This window comes from Lolium perenne, chromosome 1 (genome assembly GCF_019359855.2).
Source record: "Lolium perenne isolate Kyuss_39 chromosome 1, Kyuss_2.0, whole genome shotgun sequence".
Lineage (NCBI taxonomy): Eukaryota > Viridiplantae > Streptophyta > Magnoliopsida > Poales > Poaceae > Lolium > Lolium perenne.
This window is the reverse complement of record NC_067244.2, coordinates 224544897-224561855: the sequence shown is the minus strand read 5'-3', so window position 1 is coordinate 224561855 and position 16959 is coordinate 224544897. Positions and strand designations below refer to the sequence as shown.

At 48.1% G+C, this 16959-nt stretch overlaps 2 protein-coding genes and 1 pseudogene across 2 annotated transcripts; 1 reads left to right on the top strand and 2 right to left on the bottom strand.

Moving 5' to 3' along the window:
• The first annotated feature begins 303 nt into the window (after nucleotides 1-303).
• On the top strand, nucleotides 304-4200 carry LOC127327256 (uncharacterized; annotated as a pseudogene).
• Nucleotides 4201-5107: 907 nt separating this feature from the next.
• LOC127338502 (3-hydroxyacyl-[acyl-carrier-protein] dehydratase, mitochondrial-like) lies at nucleotides 5108-8422 on the bottom strand. The gene is made up of 4 exons (XM_071824686.1): nucleotides 8066-8422; nucleotides 5778-6056; nucleotides 5557-5672; nucleotides 5108-5454 (listed from the first exon to the last, which is right to left on the bottom strand). The coding sequence occupies exons 1-4, from the start codon at nucleotides 8420-8422 to the stop codon at nucleotides 5328-5330; spliced, it is 879 nt and encodes a 292-aa protein (XP_071680787.1). The 3' UTR covers nucleotides 5108-5327.
• Nucleotides 8423-10593: 2171 nt separating this feature from the next.
• LOC139834221 (disease resistance protein RGA5-like) lies at nucleotides 10594-11828 on the bottom strand. Its single transcript, XM_071824682.1, has 2 exons — nucleotides 10877-11828; nucleotides 10594-10604 (listed from the first exon to the last, which is right to left on the bottom strand). Exons 1-2 carry the CDS (start codon nucleotides 11826-11828, stop codon nucleotides 10594-10596), a joined length of 963 nt encoding a protein of 320 aa, XP_071680783.1.
• Nucleotides 11829-16959: the final 5131 nt, after the last annotated feature.

Sequence of the window (16959 nt, the reverse complement as noted above, 5' to 3'; positions counted from 1 at the left end):
CAAGCAGTCAGTTAGCCAAATGTTTTTTGAACAACACCAGCTAGACTCCAAGGTCGCCTTGCCAAATGGTTTTTGAGTGACTCCAACTAAACCCAACGACTTGCTACTCCATGCTGGACAAGTCAAAAATTACCACCTCGAATTAATCCAATCGGCCGCATACTGCATAGCCAATGGTATTTGAATACACACCAGCCAGGCTCCAGATGCATGTATGCATCTTTCTATCTAGTTCCTACAGTGAGCTCGTGTTACACAATATTCCTAGCTTGAACACCCTTGTGCAACGGAGAGCTCGCAGCAATGGCCGCCTCCCCGAGTGGCTTGTTTCCAGCTGGCCTTGTCTGCTTTCTTTACCTCTTCGCCTTCTTCCTCAACCTACCATTAGCCATCTGCGACGACGTTGACATCGAAATAGATAGACAGGCTCTCCTCTGCTTCAGGTCACAACTCTCAGGCCCAGCCACGGTTTTCGCCTCATGGACCAGTAACGCCTCCACGGAGTTCTGCGACTGGCATGGGGTCACTTGCAGCGCACGGCTTCCCTGTCATGTCGTCGTGGTAAACCTTGCTTCGCAAGGCATCACAGGCTCCATTCCACCCTGCGTCGGCAACCTCACCTCTCTCAAAGCTCCAGCTCTCAAACAACAGCTTCCATGGTGCCATACCGTCTGAGCTGGGCCTTCTAGGCCGGCTCATCAACCTTAACCTCAGCATGAACAGTTTAGAAGGTAACATCCCGGCTCAACTCTCTGCATGTTCCCAACTTCAAATCCTAGGCCTGGGGAACAACTCCCTCCAGGGAGAGATCCCACCTAGCCTAGGTCAGTGCAAGCATCTCCAAGACATCGACTTCAGCAACAACAAGCTCCAAGGGAGCATCCCTTCTGCTTTCGGGGATCTTCCTGAGCTGCGCATACTCATTCTCTCTAGCAACAGGCTCGCCGGCGACATACCGCCGTCCCTGGGCAGCAGCAGCCGTAACCTCACCTATGTCGATCTTGGAATGAATGGTCTCATGGGTGTCATCCCGGCGTCCCTGGCAAACAGTAGGTCTCTTAAAGTGCTTAGGCTCATGAGTAATAGCATTACTGGAGAAATCCCGAAGGCCATATTCAACACTTCATCGCTTACTGCTATCTGCCTCCAGCAGAACAGTGTTGGTCAGATACCTTCTTTTACAGCCACCTCTGCCCTTATTAAGTATCTCTACTTAAGCAGTAACTATCTTTCAGGAACAATACCTTCCTCACTGGGTAACCTTTCCTCCCTACTTTATCTTCGTCTTACACAGAACAATTTAGTTGGGAGCATCCCAGAGAGCTTAGGCCACATTCCAACACTACAGGTACTGACCCTTAGTGTAAACGACTTATCCGGGGCAGTTCCGCCATCTCTCTTCAACATGTCATCCTTGACATTCCTCGGCATGGCAAACAACTCGCTTGTTGGAAGATTACCCTGCGACATTGGATACACACTCCCAAATATTGAGGGATTAATCCTCTCAACCAACATGTTTGATGGTCCAATACCAGCTTCCCTTACCAGTGCTTCCCACCTGAGCCAGCTTTACCTATATAACAACAGCTTCACTGTCTACAGACCATTCTTTGGGTCATTGCCAAATTTGGAGGAAATTGATTTGTCATATAATAGGCTAGAAGCAGGTAACTGGGACTTTGTCTCTTCACTGTCCAATTGCTCTAGATTGACTATGTTGCTTCTGGTTGGGATCAATCTTCAAGGGGAATTACCAAGTTCAGTCAGCAATCTTTCCGCTAGCCTTCAGTGGTTGTGGCTAAGTGAAAATAAAATTTCTGGACATATACCACCAGAGATAAGTAGCCTCAAGAGCCTCACCATGTTGTACATGGATTACAATCATCTCACTGGCGATATACCAACCACAATTGGGAACTTGAACAGCTTGGTCGATCTAACCTTGGCACATAACAGACTCACAGGCGAAATCCCTGATAATATTGGCAATCTTGTTAAGCTGATTGCTCTAAAGTTGGACGGGAACAACCTCACTGGAAGGATACCTGCAAGTATTGGAAGATGCACTCAACTCCAAAAGCTCAACCTTTCTTATAACTCACTAGATGGGAGTATACCTAGGGAAATATTTAAAACTTATTTGCTTTATGAATTTGACTTGTCGCACAATTATCTATCTGGAGAAGTGCCAAAGGAAGTTGGAAATCTCATTAATTTGAAGAAAATTAGCATCTCAAATAACAGCTTGTCCGGCAACATCCCATCCACTCTTGGACAGTGTTTGGTTCTGGAGTTTCTTGAGATGCAAGACAATTTTTTTGTAGGAAGCATTCCACAGTCTTTTGTGAACTTAGCCGGCATAGAAAAGATGGATATTTCACAGAATAATTTGTCTGGAAACATCCCAGTGTTACTGACGAAATTGAGCTCTCTGCAAGATCTCAAGTTATCCTTCAACAATTTCAGTGGAGCAGTTCCAAGAGGAGGTGTTTTTGACAATGCTAGCACATTGTCACTTGAAGGAAATGATCATCTGTGTGCAAGCGTTCCAACAAGAGGTATGCCTCTTTGTCCTGCACTGGTTGACAGGAAAAGAAGACACAAATTATTGATTCTAGTCCTAGAGATCGTAGTGCCAATTGTTGTTGTTATAATCATTTTGTCATGCATTGCAAAAATTTATTGGAGAAAGAGAATGCACATAAATTCGACTTTGCAATGATTAGATGGGTGCATAAAGAATATTTCATATGAAGACATCATAGGTGCAACAAATAGGTTCTCTTCTGAACACCTGATTGGCTCGGGGTCATTTGGAATGGTTTATAAGGGAAGTCTGCAGTTTCAGAAAGATCAAGTTGCCATCAAGATATTTAAACTTGACATTTATGGAGCAGATAGAAGCTTCAATGCAGAGTGTGAAGCCCTACGAAATGTACGCCATCGAAATCTTGTCAAAATCATCACTACATGCTCTTCAGTGGATTCTATCGGGGCAGATTTCAAGGCCATCGTGTTTCAATACATGCCCAATGGGAACCTAGAAAAGTGGCTGCATCCAAAGGGCCATGAAAGCGAAAAGTATATTCTAACTCTAAGCCAGAGAATCAATATTGGCTTGGATGTAGCTTTTTCTTTGGATTATCTTCATAACCAGTGTGCATCTCCACTAATACATTGCGACTTGAAGCCAAGCAATATTCTTTTAGATCATGACATGACTGCGTATGTCAGCGACTTTGGCATAGCAAGATCTCTATTCACTACATTGAATGCACATGAAGATGGTTCAACAAGTTTGGCTAGCCTAAAAGGGTCCATCGGATACATCCCACCAGGTGAGACAGGCTTTTTCAATTCTGCTTGTTCTTCTAGATTTGTACAGATTTGTGTGCATTCTAAATCTGTCACATGTACATGAATGTAAATGCAGAGTATGGCATGAGCGAAGAGATATCGACCAAGGGCGATGTCTACAGTTTCGGAGTGGTTCTGTTACAAATGGTAACAGGGTGTAGTCCAACTGCTGAGAAATTTAAGGACGGTACAACCCTTCATGAAACTGTTGATAGAGCATTTCCGAAGAACATCTGCGGGATTATTGATCCCGAAATGCTACAACATGACAGCAATGCAGCATATGTGATGGAGAGTTGTGTCATTCCACTGGTCAAAATAGCGCTTTCCTGCTCCATGACATCACCCAGAGCGCGACCAGAAATGGGACAAGTTTGTAATGAGATCCTGAGGATCAAGCATGAGGCCTCAAACATGCAGGTCGGCTGAAGCGTATTTTTTTGGTAGAATGATAGTTGCTCATACCAGAAGTAATGTAAAAAGAAGTAGAAAAGTACCATGTTATTGTGGGCTTTACTTTAAATTCAGTTAGTGACACTATTGTATTTGGCATTAGCAATTTGTGTCATTTTTGACATTTTCTTGTTATGTTTTAACATATTTAATTATGAATTCAACAGTAATACTTCAAGAAGCCCAACACGAGCAGGTAGAGATCAACAAATGCGCTACAGTAAATCCAGGTAGACTTTTCAGGAGATGATGTTCCATCAGATTGGATACTAAATCTTAAATCTAACATGACTCAAGCACGAAATTCACCTAAGCAAACTAGTAGAACAGAGCGGAGCCGAGACCGAAGTCTGCAGGTAGAATGGAGCGCACCCATATCAAGCAATTAGGAATGCATACGATGGTGTGTACCTGTTCGTCGCTGAGCCCTACTGGCCATCCACCCGAGACGAGCACTGCGCTGCTTGTGCCTTGCTGCCCGTATCCCGCAAGCCTCCATGAGCTGTTTCCGCTGCCAAAGGCCAAGCCCTACTGTCCGACCATCCCGAGATGAGCGCTGCGCTTCTTGTGCCTCGCCGCCAATATCCTCGCAAGCCTCCACGGGCCGCTTACGCTGCCAAAGCTCGTGCCATAGTTCATACGGATGCACCAGCATATTGTACCCTTTTTTTTTTCCTTCTGGTAAACTGCACGCCGTGCCTGTATTGGGTTTTTTTGACATGTAGTTGAGGCTCCATGGGACATGGCCCTATTGTTAACGAAAGAAGGGTATAACAGCAATGACATTCATCTAATGAAACTTGGGATGAAAAACAAAAGACTGTGGGCTTGAATCCCCATTATTTCTGCGGCATATATCATCGAAGGAGAAGCCAAGCAAGAAGGCCCCTGCAGCTGCCAGAATACCTCAGGGCATAACCTCAGGGAGCAACCCAGTGTAGAGTATTAGTATCTGGTGATCATTTTACTTAAGGGGGAGCTGTGTGTACTTTTAAAAAACTTTGGTGTATAATGATGCCTTGCTCTAAATTTGCGATTTCGGTACCGCGTTGCCGCGAATAACATCTTAAAACTATATTTAGCTGGGATGAATTTGAGAAGAAGGATAAATTCAGTAAAGGTGATGATATCTGTCTTGCTTGCTGTGATGTGTTGCTCGCTGGTGATGCTGTTCGCTGAGGTTCAGAGTTGGGCCAATTCAAATGATTAATAATTCAGTTTTTTGACAGAATTTGATCCATAGTTTTCATGCCAGAACTCGCCTTGCTTGTATGATCTTATAGTTTGCAACAGCTTGAAGATCTTAATTTGATAATATAAAAAGGAATTGTCATGGATCACTCACTTTAGGTAATAACCATCTCACAGTACAATAGTGCATGAACTCTCTAAGCAAGGAAAAAACAGACGGATATTCCAGAGCTCTAACAAAGCAAGAAGAAGCGTTTACAGCAGATTGATCCACCAAAACAAGCTAAGATCATGACAGCATTTGCATCAACTCAACGTACTTGTTACTCAGCAATGGCCTCCGAGCCGAGCTGCAGCGTGGGCAGGAACACCATGGCCTCGCCATCAATGGCGAGAGTGTCCTTGCCATCTTCATGGCCGTTGGCGAAGCACTTGGTGGTGAACTTGACGCTGCAATCAGCACAGAGCTGATCAGTTACAGCATGAAGAACAGCAGTGGTCTATAGAACGAAGAGAGGAGATGGGGTTAGATAGATGATAGTGGGTACGTACATGTGCCTCCCGCCGGCGGATTTGATGTTGAGCGCCCGCACCTCCGCGGCCGCCTCGTCGCCGACGTAAACCGGCGCGGCGAACCTGAGCGACTGGCTCGCGTACACCGCTCCGGGCTGCATCGTCGCAAAGCAAACCACCGATCAGATCGGGCTCGTCATGCCTGCAGAGTGTTCGGCGGAACGCCGGAGAGGGAGGGGAGGGGATCAGGGGATGCGTACGAAGCGAGAGGCGATGAGGGCAGGGAAGAGGGAGGCGGCGAGCATGCCGTGGACAACGCGGCCGCGCGCGAACCCGCCGGCCCCGCGGGCGAAGGCGTCGTCCAGGTGCACCGGGTTACGGTCGCCGCTCACCGCCGCGTACGCCGCCACGTCGGCCTCCGTGAACCGCCGCCGGCCCGACCGCAGCGCGTCGCCCACCTTCAGCGAGGTCGTCGTCGCCGGCCCTGAGGCCGAGGCCGAGGTCGCCGCCTTCCGGCGCGATTTGTTTTTAAAATAATACTACGATTTTTAAAATTAATTTTACAAATACTATGTGACTTTAAAAATTTCCGAATGTAGGACTCAGTTTGCGGGCGAGCTCTCAATCGGCTGGCTAGTGGCCGATTGGCCAACTAGCGCGCCGACCGAGTTCTAGATTCCAAATTTTGTAAAATCACGTACTATTTATAAATTTGGTTTGTATTATTTTGAAAAAATTGATTTTGCTTCCAGGTAAGATGTGTTTTTATCTTTTTTTTTTGAGATGTTCTAGGTTAGAGTTCCTGCCCGATTCTCATTACCTCCTCCAGATCAGTTTAATAGGCACGTATGTAAGGTACACTTTAACAATGATTTTAGCTAATAAAATATAAATTATATATCATAAATATATATCTCTGCAAAGCTTTTTAAAATATGAATCTAGTAGTATAGCTATTGTGTATATAAATGATATGTTGTTGAACGAATTAACAGGTAAAATTTGTCTTAAGTTGTGTACGCATCTATTAAACCGTTATAGAATGAGTAATCCGAAATGAATCACGCGACTCCACACCTGTCATCTTCAAGCCCCACTTGCGAGCTTGCTAGAGTAAGGTTCCTTCTGCTCTCAACGAACTGCAACCGAAACATTAGTTCGAGGACGTTGAGACGCATGATATGATCATGGATCCATATGTTAAGTATCTGTTAAATGCATGTGGATATTAAGGTTGTTAAGTACTACTTTCTTCATCTAAAAAATGTTGGATATAACAAAAGAAAGTACTACTTTCTCCATTTATAAAGTTTTGTGGACCCTCAAAATGCCTTTGAGGATCAAAGTTTTCTGGCTGGTGGTTAGAAACAGAATTCTGACCAAAGAAAATTTATTAAAAAGAGGGTGAAAGAAAGTAGAACTATGTGAGTTTTGCGATGGGCATAAGACTCAGTAACATTTGTTCTTGTGGCCTCTTACAAATTATATTTGGCTGGTGGTTAGAAACATAATTCAGATGTATTTATATACTAAAGAGTGAATATGACCACGGCGTACTTGTGGTGGTGGCCACGGTCACCGCCTAGTTGTGGCCAAGGCCACGACCCTCGTTAAGAGAGTTTTTTTAAGATGAAAATTAAGAGAGCTTGGCATGAAGCACCACACCTATTGTCCTTCATAGAGGGTGAAATACTTGGGGAAGATGACTCTACCTGTTACGTGAGTATGGTTGGTGCATTGCAATATCTCTTCAACATATTTTCGACATCCAAACTGAGTAATGAAAATACAGTCGTCAGAGAAGGTGTAAAAGGAACGGCCCGGACGGGAAAGAGGAGAGCGAGTCCAACGCATCGTAGGGAAACCCACTACAGGTGCTCGTCGTCATTGAAACACCCGCATCTAATTTGACCAGTAATTAGTTTTCGAAATGAAATAAGATCAAGAGGGTCATCGTGTGTGTGGGGGCCCCCCCCCCCCCCCCCCCCGTTACATGAGTAACGAAAATACAATCGTCAGAGAAGGTGTAAAAGGAACAGCCCGAACGGGAAAGAGGAGAGCGAGTCCAATGCATCGCAGGGAAACCCACTACAGGTGCTCGTCATTGAAACACCCGCATCTAATTTGACCAGTAATTAGTTTTCGAAATGAAATAAGATCAAGAGGGTCATCGTGTGTGTCGGCTCCCCCCCCCCCCCTATTGTTCCCTCTTAATTCTTTGTTTTCGTACCTGCAAAAAAAATCTTAATGTGTCCCAGCACAAAAGTAAACCCGAGGATTAGCCGATGCGATGTGGCACCTCTTCCCGGCAGCCATCCACTCACTCCATCATACAATCCGCTACTGTCTACAGCATATTCAGAAGCTTTTCAAAAAAAGGCCCCCGCGTCGCTCCTCCCCTGGGCGACACGGGCGGCGACACCAGCCTCCAGTAACCACCCCTCCCCCTCCGCCCCCTCCTCCCCTGCCGTCGCCGGTGGTCTCCGCCGGGCAAAGCCCACGTGGAGCGGCGGCGGCAGGACCTGTTCTCTCTCCGGCCGGCGGAGACTAGCTCGCGGATTGGGGGAACCGCGGCGGCGGGATGCGGTGTGCGACGGGCGCGGCGGCGTGGCGGGCGCGGCGGCGCTGGCTTCGGCCTGCTCGCGGTGGCTGTGCGGGTGTGGCGGGGCGCGGCGGCGCCGGGCGTGGTCGGGCTCGGCTGGGCCGGATCTGGGCCTTGCGGGCCAGCGAGGGCGCGGGAGGTCTGGGCGTCGTGGTGGTGGAGGTGCTGGCCAGCGAGGGGCCTCTGGCCGTGGAGGTGCTGCAGGTTGCAGCGGCTGCTGGTTGGTGGTGGTGTGCCGGGGCGGAGATCCCGGGCAGCGGCGGCGTCATGGTGGGCGAGGTGGTCGACGGTGCTGGCGCGCATGATGGCGTGCTCCGGCTTCCCTACCGGTGAAGGAAGCCTCGGCGGTAGGGTGCTTGCTCCGAGCGAAAGCTCTGCCCGACTTGGTCGGTGCCGACGATGGCGACGCCTCAGGGCGCCGTTCCCCTTCTTGGAGGCATCGTCATGGAGCTTCTACCTCTCCTGCTTTCGAGGATTCGTGCCCTCTGGGTGAAAACCCAAGCTCTTGCCTCGGTCAGAGCGGGCGACGGCGGCGGTCTCGTCGCTTCCCTTCTTGGAGGCGTCGTCTTTGGAGGGCGTGAACTTCACTCGGCGAGGGTGGTTTGTTTGCCGGACTGCGTTGCCTTACCGTCTGCGTTGGAGGATGCCGAGGCGGCGGCCTCGGGTAGGTGGCTGTGAGCCGGGGCGGCGGCCCCGGAAGGCGGTGCGGCAGCATCTCTATGGTGCAGGGATGCGGCTTGTCACGGCTTGGGTGGCGACCCTGGCTGTGTGGGCGGTAGGGCAGTCGGCTCGGTCAAACGCGTCCTAGAGGGGACGGTCGGACGTTATGTCGGGGCGGCGGCCCCGGATGAGTTGGTGTGATGCCCGTGGTCTGCGGCCTTTTGCCCTGTGCAGCGTGGGTTGCGGGTGGATGGTTCGTGCGGCGTCGCAGCTCGAGAGCGAGCGGTGGTACGTCGGGGCGGCGGCCCCGGAAGGTGGTGGTCTTGGTGGACGCGCAGGGCGCGACGGAGCAACGGTATGTCGGAGCGGCGGCTCCGAATGTTCGTCATCTTCGAGGGTGCTTGACCTTGGGTCGCTTGGGCGATAAGGTGACTCTCGACAGTGGGCTTGGGCGGCAACGACAATGGCGTTGAACATGGTTTGGTTGCTGCAAGACCGTGTTAGTCGGCTCCGTGCCGGCGTGTCCGAATGTCTTCAGGTTGGCCTCCTCTTGCTGTGAAGTCGAAGCTGCCTTTGGGTGGTGTACGATGACCTTCGAGGGGCGGTTCGACGGTGAAGGTCCTTTTAGGCGCAGGTCTTGTGCATCTCCTCTCCGCGGCTCGTCGTCAAAATCAGAGCTACCGGCATTTTCTTGGGGAGCCATCTGTTTGGCATAGGCCAACTCGAGCTTCGCGTTTGTGTAGCTTGTGTGGGTAGCCAGGGCGGCTCGGTGTGCCTTCGCGGCGTCGTGTGGGTGGGTGTGGGCTTGGCCCTGTCTTTGTAGGTTTTTGCCTGGTTTTCTCCTAAAAACCGGACACCTTCTACTTAATTAATGGATGAGGCAAAGCTTTTGCCTCCGTTTCAAAAAAAAAAATATTCAGAAGCTTTCCCTTGCATATGATCAGCTCCCTGCACAACTCTGTCTACACAAAATTTTCAGTGACATCCACGTCCAAAGGAAAGGAACGAACCTGCAGATAGAACATCCAGCAACCCAACACAAACTCGCATCTAGGAATCAATGTAGGGAAATACAACACCTCAATTGTCCTTTTGAGAAATGCAAACAGTACAAGGAAAAAACATTCAGTTGAATACAAATAAGGGGCAAGTAGTTTGATGCAATTAAGAGGCAAGCGTACACATACAACAATAACAAATACATATAATCCCTGGTGATTAGTCAAGGAAGGAGCGAGTCACAAGTGCTAACTCCTGCCCACCATCAAGCCTTGTTACAGGAGAAAGAGAAACCCAAGCAAAGCGCGCATCACCTTCAAGAAACGGTTCGATCAGATAACTAGTAGCACAAAGCAAAGTGAAAGTTCGATGTTCCTGATGGGAAGGACATGCAGCAATCCATATCCATCCATTACAATACGACATAAATGTTGATGTTGGAAGCACCTCAATGATCACTTCGTATCTCATCCCTATGCTCCATAGAAAAGAAATCTGACTTCCCTGAAAATCAGTCTGTGAGAATGGCTGAACTCTCTAATTTACTAGTGTGTTGCCGAGTTAATCAAACAGTGCTAACATATAGGAGTACTTCACTTCGAGATATTTGCACCTCAAATTTTATTGTGGACACTCTACCTAGACATTTGCAAAGACTTGCTTAACGCCTGTTCGCAAGGGAAATCATAACTACTCATACATTGGTAGAGCTCCGGATTTTTTATTTGAATGAAGCATCTTCAGTTTTTGAATGTAGATAAATCTACCAAAGTCTTGCTACAACAAAAAAAGGAAAGGTGCAGTATTATGGGGAGCTACAGCCAAACTGGAAGTTAGGAAACTAAGAGACAGACTGGAGTCAGCAGACTGGAGGTGGAATTTGAACGTACCAGCTGCTGGATGTGGCCGGTACCGAGAATTACCACCAAATCCCCCACACTGTTTGTTAGTAACATTGGATATCGATTTTAATGTGAGCATGTCTGGGATGCATGATGATAGCGCTCCTTATGGCAGACTCTGCGCTTCTCTGTTCAGATTCAGTATCACTCCCGATACCCACAGAGATTCTTTCAAGTGCTAACAAGTGCTCGATACCTGTAGGTGTGGTGCTCTCATCCTGCTTCCACCCCCTGGCGTTCAAATGCAGAGAGAGCCTCTGGAGCTTAGGCATTGCCCCAGCTCTGAAGGTCAGGTGTGGCATGATAATCCAGTAGACAACAAACCGCTTCAGGCTTGCGAATGATGTCCCATAGATGACAATTCTTTCTTCCAGGGCTCTATTGAACGTTAATTCTAGGTCGATGAGGGCGGGTAACTCCGCAAGAATACCAACATCATCCTTCTCTAGCTTATCAACATTGATATGCAAGCTCTGGAGGTTATGGAGTACCCCAATCCAGTTTGGGACCCGGGATATTCGCATCATGGAGAGACTCATGAGGTTGGGGGGAGGAGGCGACAAGGTTAGTGCCTCAGGTATCCAAGAATCAGGTGAAAATATGTTCAGGGAGTACAGGTTACAAAGTTTTCCCAAAGAAGAGTTTAGAACATCCATGTCCACAGCTTCAGAAAAACCGGTTCTGAGATACAAAACTCTCAGATTGGTGAGCTCTCCTAGTCCCTTGATACTGCCGATTGAGGTGTGCAGCGTGTCAAACCATCTCAGACGCTGTAGGGATGTCATTTTACCAATGCCCTCAGGCAACAAACACGGCAGTTGAAAAATATGCACAGACAGCAAACACGGCAGGTGAAAAATATCCATTGGGATATAGGACCCATCTATATCAAATGTTTCCAACTTTTGTAGCCCTCTAATCTGTGTTGGTAGCTGGCAGTTATCACAGCCTTCAATCTGTATGTGTCGCAGCTGATATAATTTACACAATCCTGACAGGTTGATTTTCCGCTTGTCATCAAGAGAACTAGAACTGAAGTCAGCAATAAAAACTCGAAGATATTTGAATTCTGCCAACGAAGGTATATTCGTGGAGCCTCTCCAGTTTGCAAATGATCGCACTTGTGACATACTAATTGACATAGGCATTCCAAATGGGCCTGCCGAAGATGGTACCCGGTGTTTACTGGAGGCCCAATACCCGAAGAATAAGAAGATTCGGGAGCCCAAGATCTATTAAGGAAAGATAGAGTTGTAATAGGAAGTGTTATTTGTAATCTGGCGGGATGAGTTATAAACCGTTCCGGACTCTGTAAACTTGTATAGCACGAATCCCTCGGCTCCACCTCCTATATAAAGGGGGAGTCGAGGGACGACGAATCAATCGAATCATTGTCTGCAAACCCTAGTTTTCATAATCGTCGAGTACTTTTCGGCTGAAACCTTCGAGATCTACTTACCCTCTACTTCCAACTAAACCCTAGCCTACAATCCATAGGCATTGATAAGTTGATACCTTGTCAATTGGCGCCGTCTGTGGGAACTAGAGGCGTAAGGATCTGATCTCGATGGCACGCTCAAGATCTTCGACATCGTCAACCGCAAGCAACACAATGGATCGAGGTAAACAGATCGCTGCTGGTCTTGTCGATTTTGTTCCTCACCCACCCTCCCGTTTGGATGCATATGCGTATCTGGCGGAGCCCATGGAGATGACGTTCGGAAGGTTTCACTTTCGCGTCGAGAAGGAAGGATCGTATCGTGTCGAGATTCCGATTTCGTCGGGATCGTCGGTGGTCGATTCCGATTTTTCAAGCTATGCATCGTCTATCGAGTCAGGAGAAGAAGAAACCTCGGCGACACGCTACGTCAGCACCAGAGCAAGAGAGAAACTCGCCAAGATCTTCAACGACATGTCGTTTGAGTCATCTGCGGACTCATATATAAGCGATGGCTCAAGCGATGTCGACAGTTACGACTTCATCGACAAATCTCTCACAGTGGGCAAGGTCTTCATCAATCTCAACGATGATGTCACCAAACCCAACGTAGATCTGAGTACAAAGTATCATCAGATTTACGCCATTGAAGATCAAGAGGAGACATCTGAGGCTTTCGACAGTTTGGGAAATTCATACGTCGATCCCTCCAATCTGCGCCAAGGCCTGGGCAACAAATACGTCGGGCCAGAGCCGCGAGATAGAGTTCAACTTTCGCAAGCAGCGTGGGACGAGCCGCGAGAGCTATGAACGGTACAGAACCAATGGCTACCACGGCCACACTGGAGGAATTGCAAGCATATCAATATAGGCTCGCACGAGCTGCCAGGGAATTGGAAAAACAGACAGCTGAGTTGAACAGGAGAAAGGAGGCAGCTTCTGCATCCAGCAGAAGAAGGGCAGATCTAAGTCGACAATCTAGAACTACGGGTGATAGCCACCGGGAGGCGCGGAACAGAGCAAGATCAAGGCTGCAACATATACCCGAAGCAGAAAGAGAGCACTTGGTCCAAAACCTCGACATGTCCTTTATGTCGATAGATACAAGAGGAAACATCATCCCTAAGACACCAGAGGCTGGGTATATGGCGACACATGCTTTTATCCTTGCATCTAAACCACCTCCGAGTGATCCAAGGAAACACTGTACAATATGGCGGTAGCAGGAGTTGGAGCTATGGGGACAGCGTTTGTATCAACGCCTCCCGAAGGAACGGCAAGACAAAATAGTCCACGACCTGCAGCGACAACAGCGGCTTTGAAGGACCAAGTGGCGCAAGGGACACAAGAAGCACAAGCAAGGGTCGACAGAGCGCGGCAAAGCAGAAGGGATCATCGGCAATCCCCAGAACTTAACGATGAAGATATGTGCGGCTTACCATGCTTCACGAGGAGAGTCCGAAAAACTCGAGTCCCCTCAGGATTCAAGTTACCCGATAATTTCAAGAAGTTCGACGGTCTTCAAGATCCAGAGGATTGGCTAGTCGACTATCTGGAGACGGTGAAGCTGACAGGAGGAACTAGGGCAACAGCCATGCAAAGCATCCAGGTGCATTTGAGTGGAGCCGCACGATCTTGGATAAAGAAACTCGCTCCAGGATCCATCGACAGTGGGAAAGTTTCGAGGATGTGTTCGTCAAGAACTTCAGATCCACGTGCAAAAAACCCGCGTCGTTAGAGGAGTTGAGAGCGTGTCGACAAAAGCCAGATGAGCCAATGAGAAAGTACATCCAGGTGGAATATCATCAAAAACTCGGCAGAAAATATATCTGACGAGAGAGCAATAGATGCGTTTGTCGCAGGAGTCAGGCGTGGAGATTTTGTCGAGGACTTGGGAAGGACCAATCCAAAGACAGTATCCGCGTTAATGGAGATAGCAAATAAATGGGCAGATGGAGAAGACGCTGTCCATAACAAACGGCACAGGTCGCCAGAGGAGGACCGTGGTCGAAACTATCAACCGAGGCGACGATTTCCTCGGTCGTACCAGAACTATGACGCTCCAGGACAAATTTCGGCAGGTTTTCGGACAAATACAGGAGGAAGCAACAGAGATGATTACCAGAGAGGCAATGAACAGCGAGGTGATAACAGGATGATTCACGCAACGAGGCAAAGTAGCGGGCCTAGGTTCCCAAGACCTTTCGTGTCCCCGAAGAGATGATGAATGGACCGTGCCGGATGCATTTTTCCTCGACGACAACGGTAAAAGACAGTCGGGGCACTTGCAGAAGAGCGTCGAAATTTTCAGGCAATGTTGCGGTATGCGAGAACGCTAATGCGCGGGCAGCACGAGAGAAATCCCCGAGAACCCGAAGCGAGATTCACTTGCCGCCTCCTCCCGCGATTACGAAGACAATCGGCATCGGCTCGAGAATAGCGGCACTTTGCACCACCACCTTATGTTGATCCTAACTCCAATGGAGCGGTGTCGATGATTCGAAGGGAAGGCCGTCCAATAGAGCTCGAAAGTAATCTCACGACAGTGTTTATGGCAGAGAAAATGCCTCCACCAACAGTTGAGTACCTTAATTGGTCGGGACAAGATATCGGCTTCACAATAGCAGATCATCCGCAGCAAGTTCCTCGACCAGGGCAGTCAGCACTTATTTTGCCAGCAGTTATCGCGGGATTTGATGTCTCTCGAGTGTTCATAGACGGCGGCAGCAGCTTAAACCTTATGTATGCAGATACATTGAGGAAGATGAACATATCCTTAGCAAACTTGAAACCAACAGACACAAGGTTCCACGGCATCACACCAGAGAAACCAAGTTATCCATTGAGAAAGATCAATCTCGACGTTCAGTTTGGGACCCGAGAAAATTATAGAATCGAGAGGCTCGAGTTTGAAGTCGTGGATTTTCCGTCGCAATATCACGCTCTGTTGGGACGACCAGCATATGCTAGATTTATGGCGGTACCACACTATACATATCTGTTGTGGAGGATGCCTGGACCAAAGGGACCAATCACAGTCAAAGGAAGCTTTGCCTTAGCCGATAAGTGCGACAAGGATTTCCACCGGTTGTCAGAAACTTTCGGGATGCAAGCTGAGTACTTGGCGTCAAAAAGCATGACTGATTACGACGTACTGCCAGACGTTGGAAGGCCAAACATAGAATCAACTTTCAGTACCAAGAAAAATTCAAAAGAGGTGCAGATTCACCCGACAGACCCGAAAAAGACGACATCTATCGCAAACGACATGGATATCGCATAGGAAAGCGCGCTCGTCGAGTTCCTCCGTGAGCACTGGAAAATCTTCGCATGGTGTCCAGCTGACATGCCAGGAGTACCCAGGGAACTTGCCGAGCACCACCTAAACTTGGATCCACTAGCGAGACCAATCAAACAACCTTTGCGGCGTTTTGAACCAAACCGCAAAGCCATGCTTTGTCGAAATCAATCGACTACAAGAAGCTGGATTTATCAAAGAGATATTCACGAAGCCACATGGGTAGCAAATCCCGTCTTTGGTGCCAAAGAAAAACACTAAGGTCCTTCGCATGTGCGTCGACTTTACGTGTCTCAATAAACATTGTCCAAAGGATCACTTTCCCTCCCGAGGATCGATCAAATTATCGACTCCACGGCTGGATGTGAACGTCTTTCCTTCACGGATGCATACTCTGGTTATAACCAGATCAGATTGAAAGAAGAAGATGAAGTAAAAGCTGCGTTTATTACACCTTACGGCGTGTTTTGCTCTGAGAACAATGCCCTTTGGTCTAAAAAATGCGGGAGCAACATATCAGAGGATGATGCAAAAGTGTTTGGCGACACAGATTGGGAAGAACGTGCAAGTATACATTGATGATGTCGTCATAACATCAAAAAAGGGGGCAACGCTGATCGAGGATCTCAAGGAAACCTTCGACAACCTTGATAAGTTCTGCCTCAAACTAAACCCGACGAAGTGTTCTTTCGGCGTCCCAGCAGGAGAACTTCTGGGGTTCCTAGTCTCAGCAAGAGGGATTGAAGCAAATCCCGACAAAATACAAGCTATCGTAACAATGAGGAAGCCAACAAAGTTGAAAGAAATACAACAGCTAACTTGGCGAGTCGCAGCTTTGAGCAGATTCGTCGCGAGGTTGGGAGAAAAAGCGCTGCCGTTCTACGCTTTGATAAAACAAGGAGATAAATTCCAGTGGAACGAAGAAGCCGACAGAGCTTTCGAGGATTTGAAGCGCACAATTTCGACACCACCAATTTTGGTGGCGCCAAAAGAAAGGGAACCTCTCTTGCTGTATATCGCAGCCACACCCCAAGTAGTGAGCACGGTGCTAGTTGTCGAAAGGGAAGAAGAAGGAAAACTCCACGGCGTGCAGAGGCCAGTATACTTCGTTAGCGAAGTTTTATCGCCCTCAAAACAAAGGTATCCTCAGTACCAAAAGATAGCATATGGAGTGTTCACGACAGCACGAAAATTGCGCCACTATTTTTCGGCACACCCGATCATAGTGGTCAATGAAGCTCCTTTGTCAAATATACTGAACAACCCAGAAGCTACGGGTCGTGTCTCCCTTTGGGGAATAGAACTTTCCCCTCGGGACATCACGTATGAAAAAAGAAAAGCAATCAAGTCGCAAGTTCTGCCGGACTTCATCGCAGAGTGGATGGAGTTGCAAAACACAGGACCCCCAGACTTATCGAGAACCTGGACCATGAACTTTGATGGGTCCAAGAGACTAGAAGGGGCTGGCGCAGGAGTAGTACTCATATCACCTGAAGGCGACAAATTGAAGTATATCCTTCGGATGACGTTCCCTAACGCATCT

Coding starts and splice junctions, on each gene's coding strand:
- LOC139834221 (XM_071824682.1), bottom strand. CDS start 11,828: ATGCCTATGTCAATTAGTATGTCACAAGTGCGATCATTTGCAAACTGG.
- LOC127338502 (XM_071824686.1), bottom strand. CDS start 8,422: ATGCGCGCCAGCACCGTCGACCACCTCGCCCACCATGACGCCGCCGCT. Junction 6,057..8,065: donor TTCCCCCAATCCGCGAGCTA/GTCTCCGCCGGC, acceptor TAAAAATCGTAG/TATTATTTTAAAAACAAATC. Junction 5,673..5,777: donor CCCTCATCGCCTCTCGCTTC/GTACGCATCCCC, acceptor GCGACGATGCAG/CCCGGAGCGGTGTACGCGAG.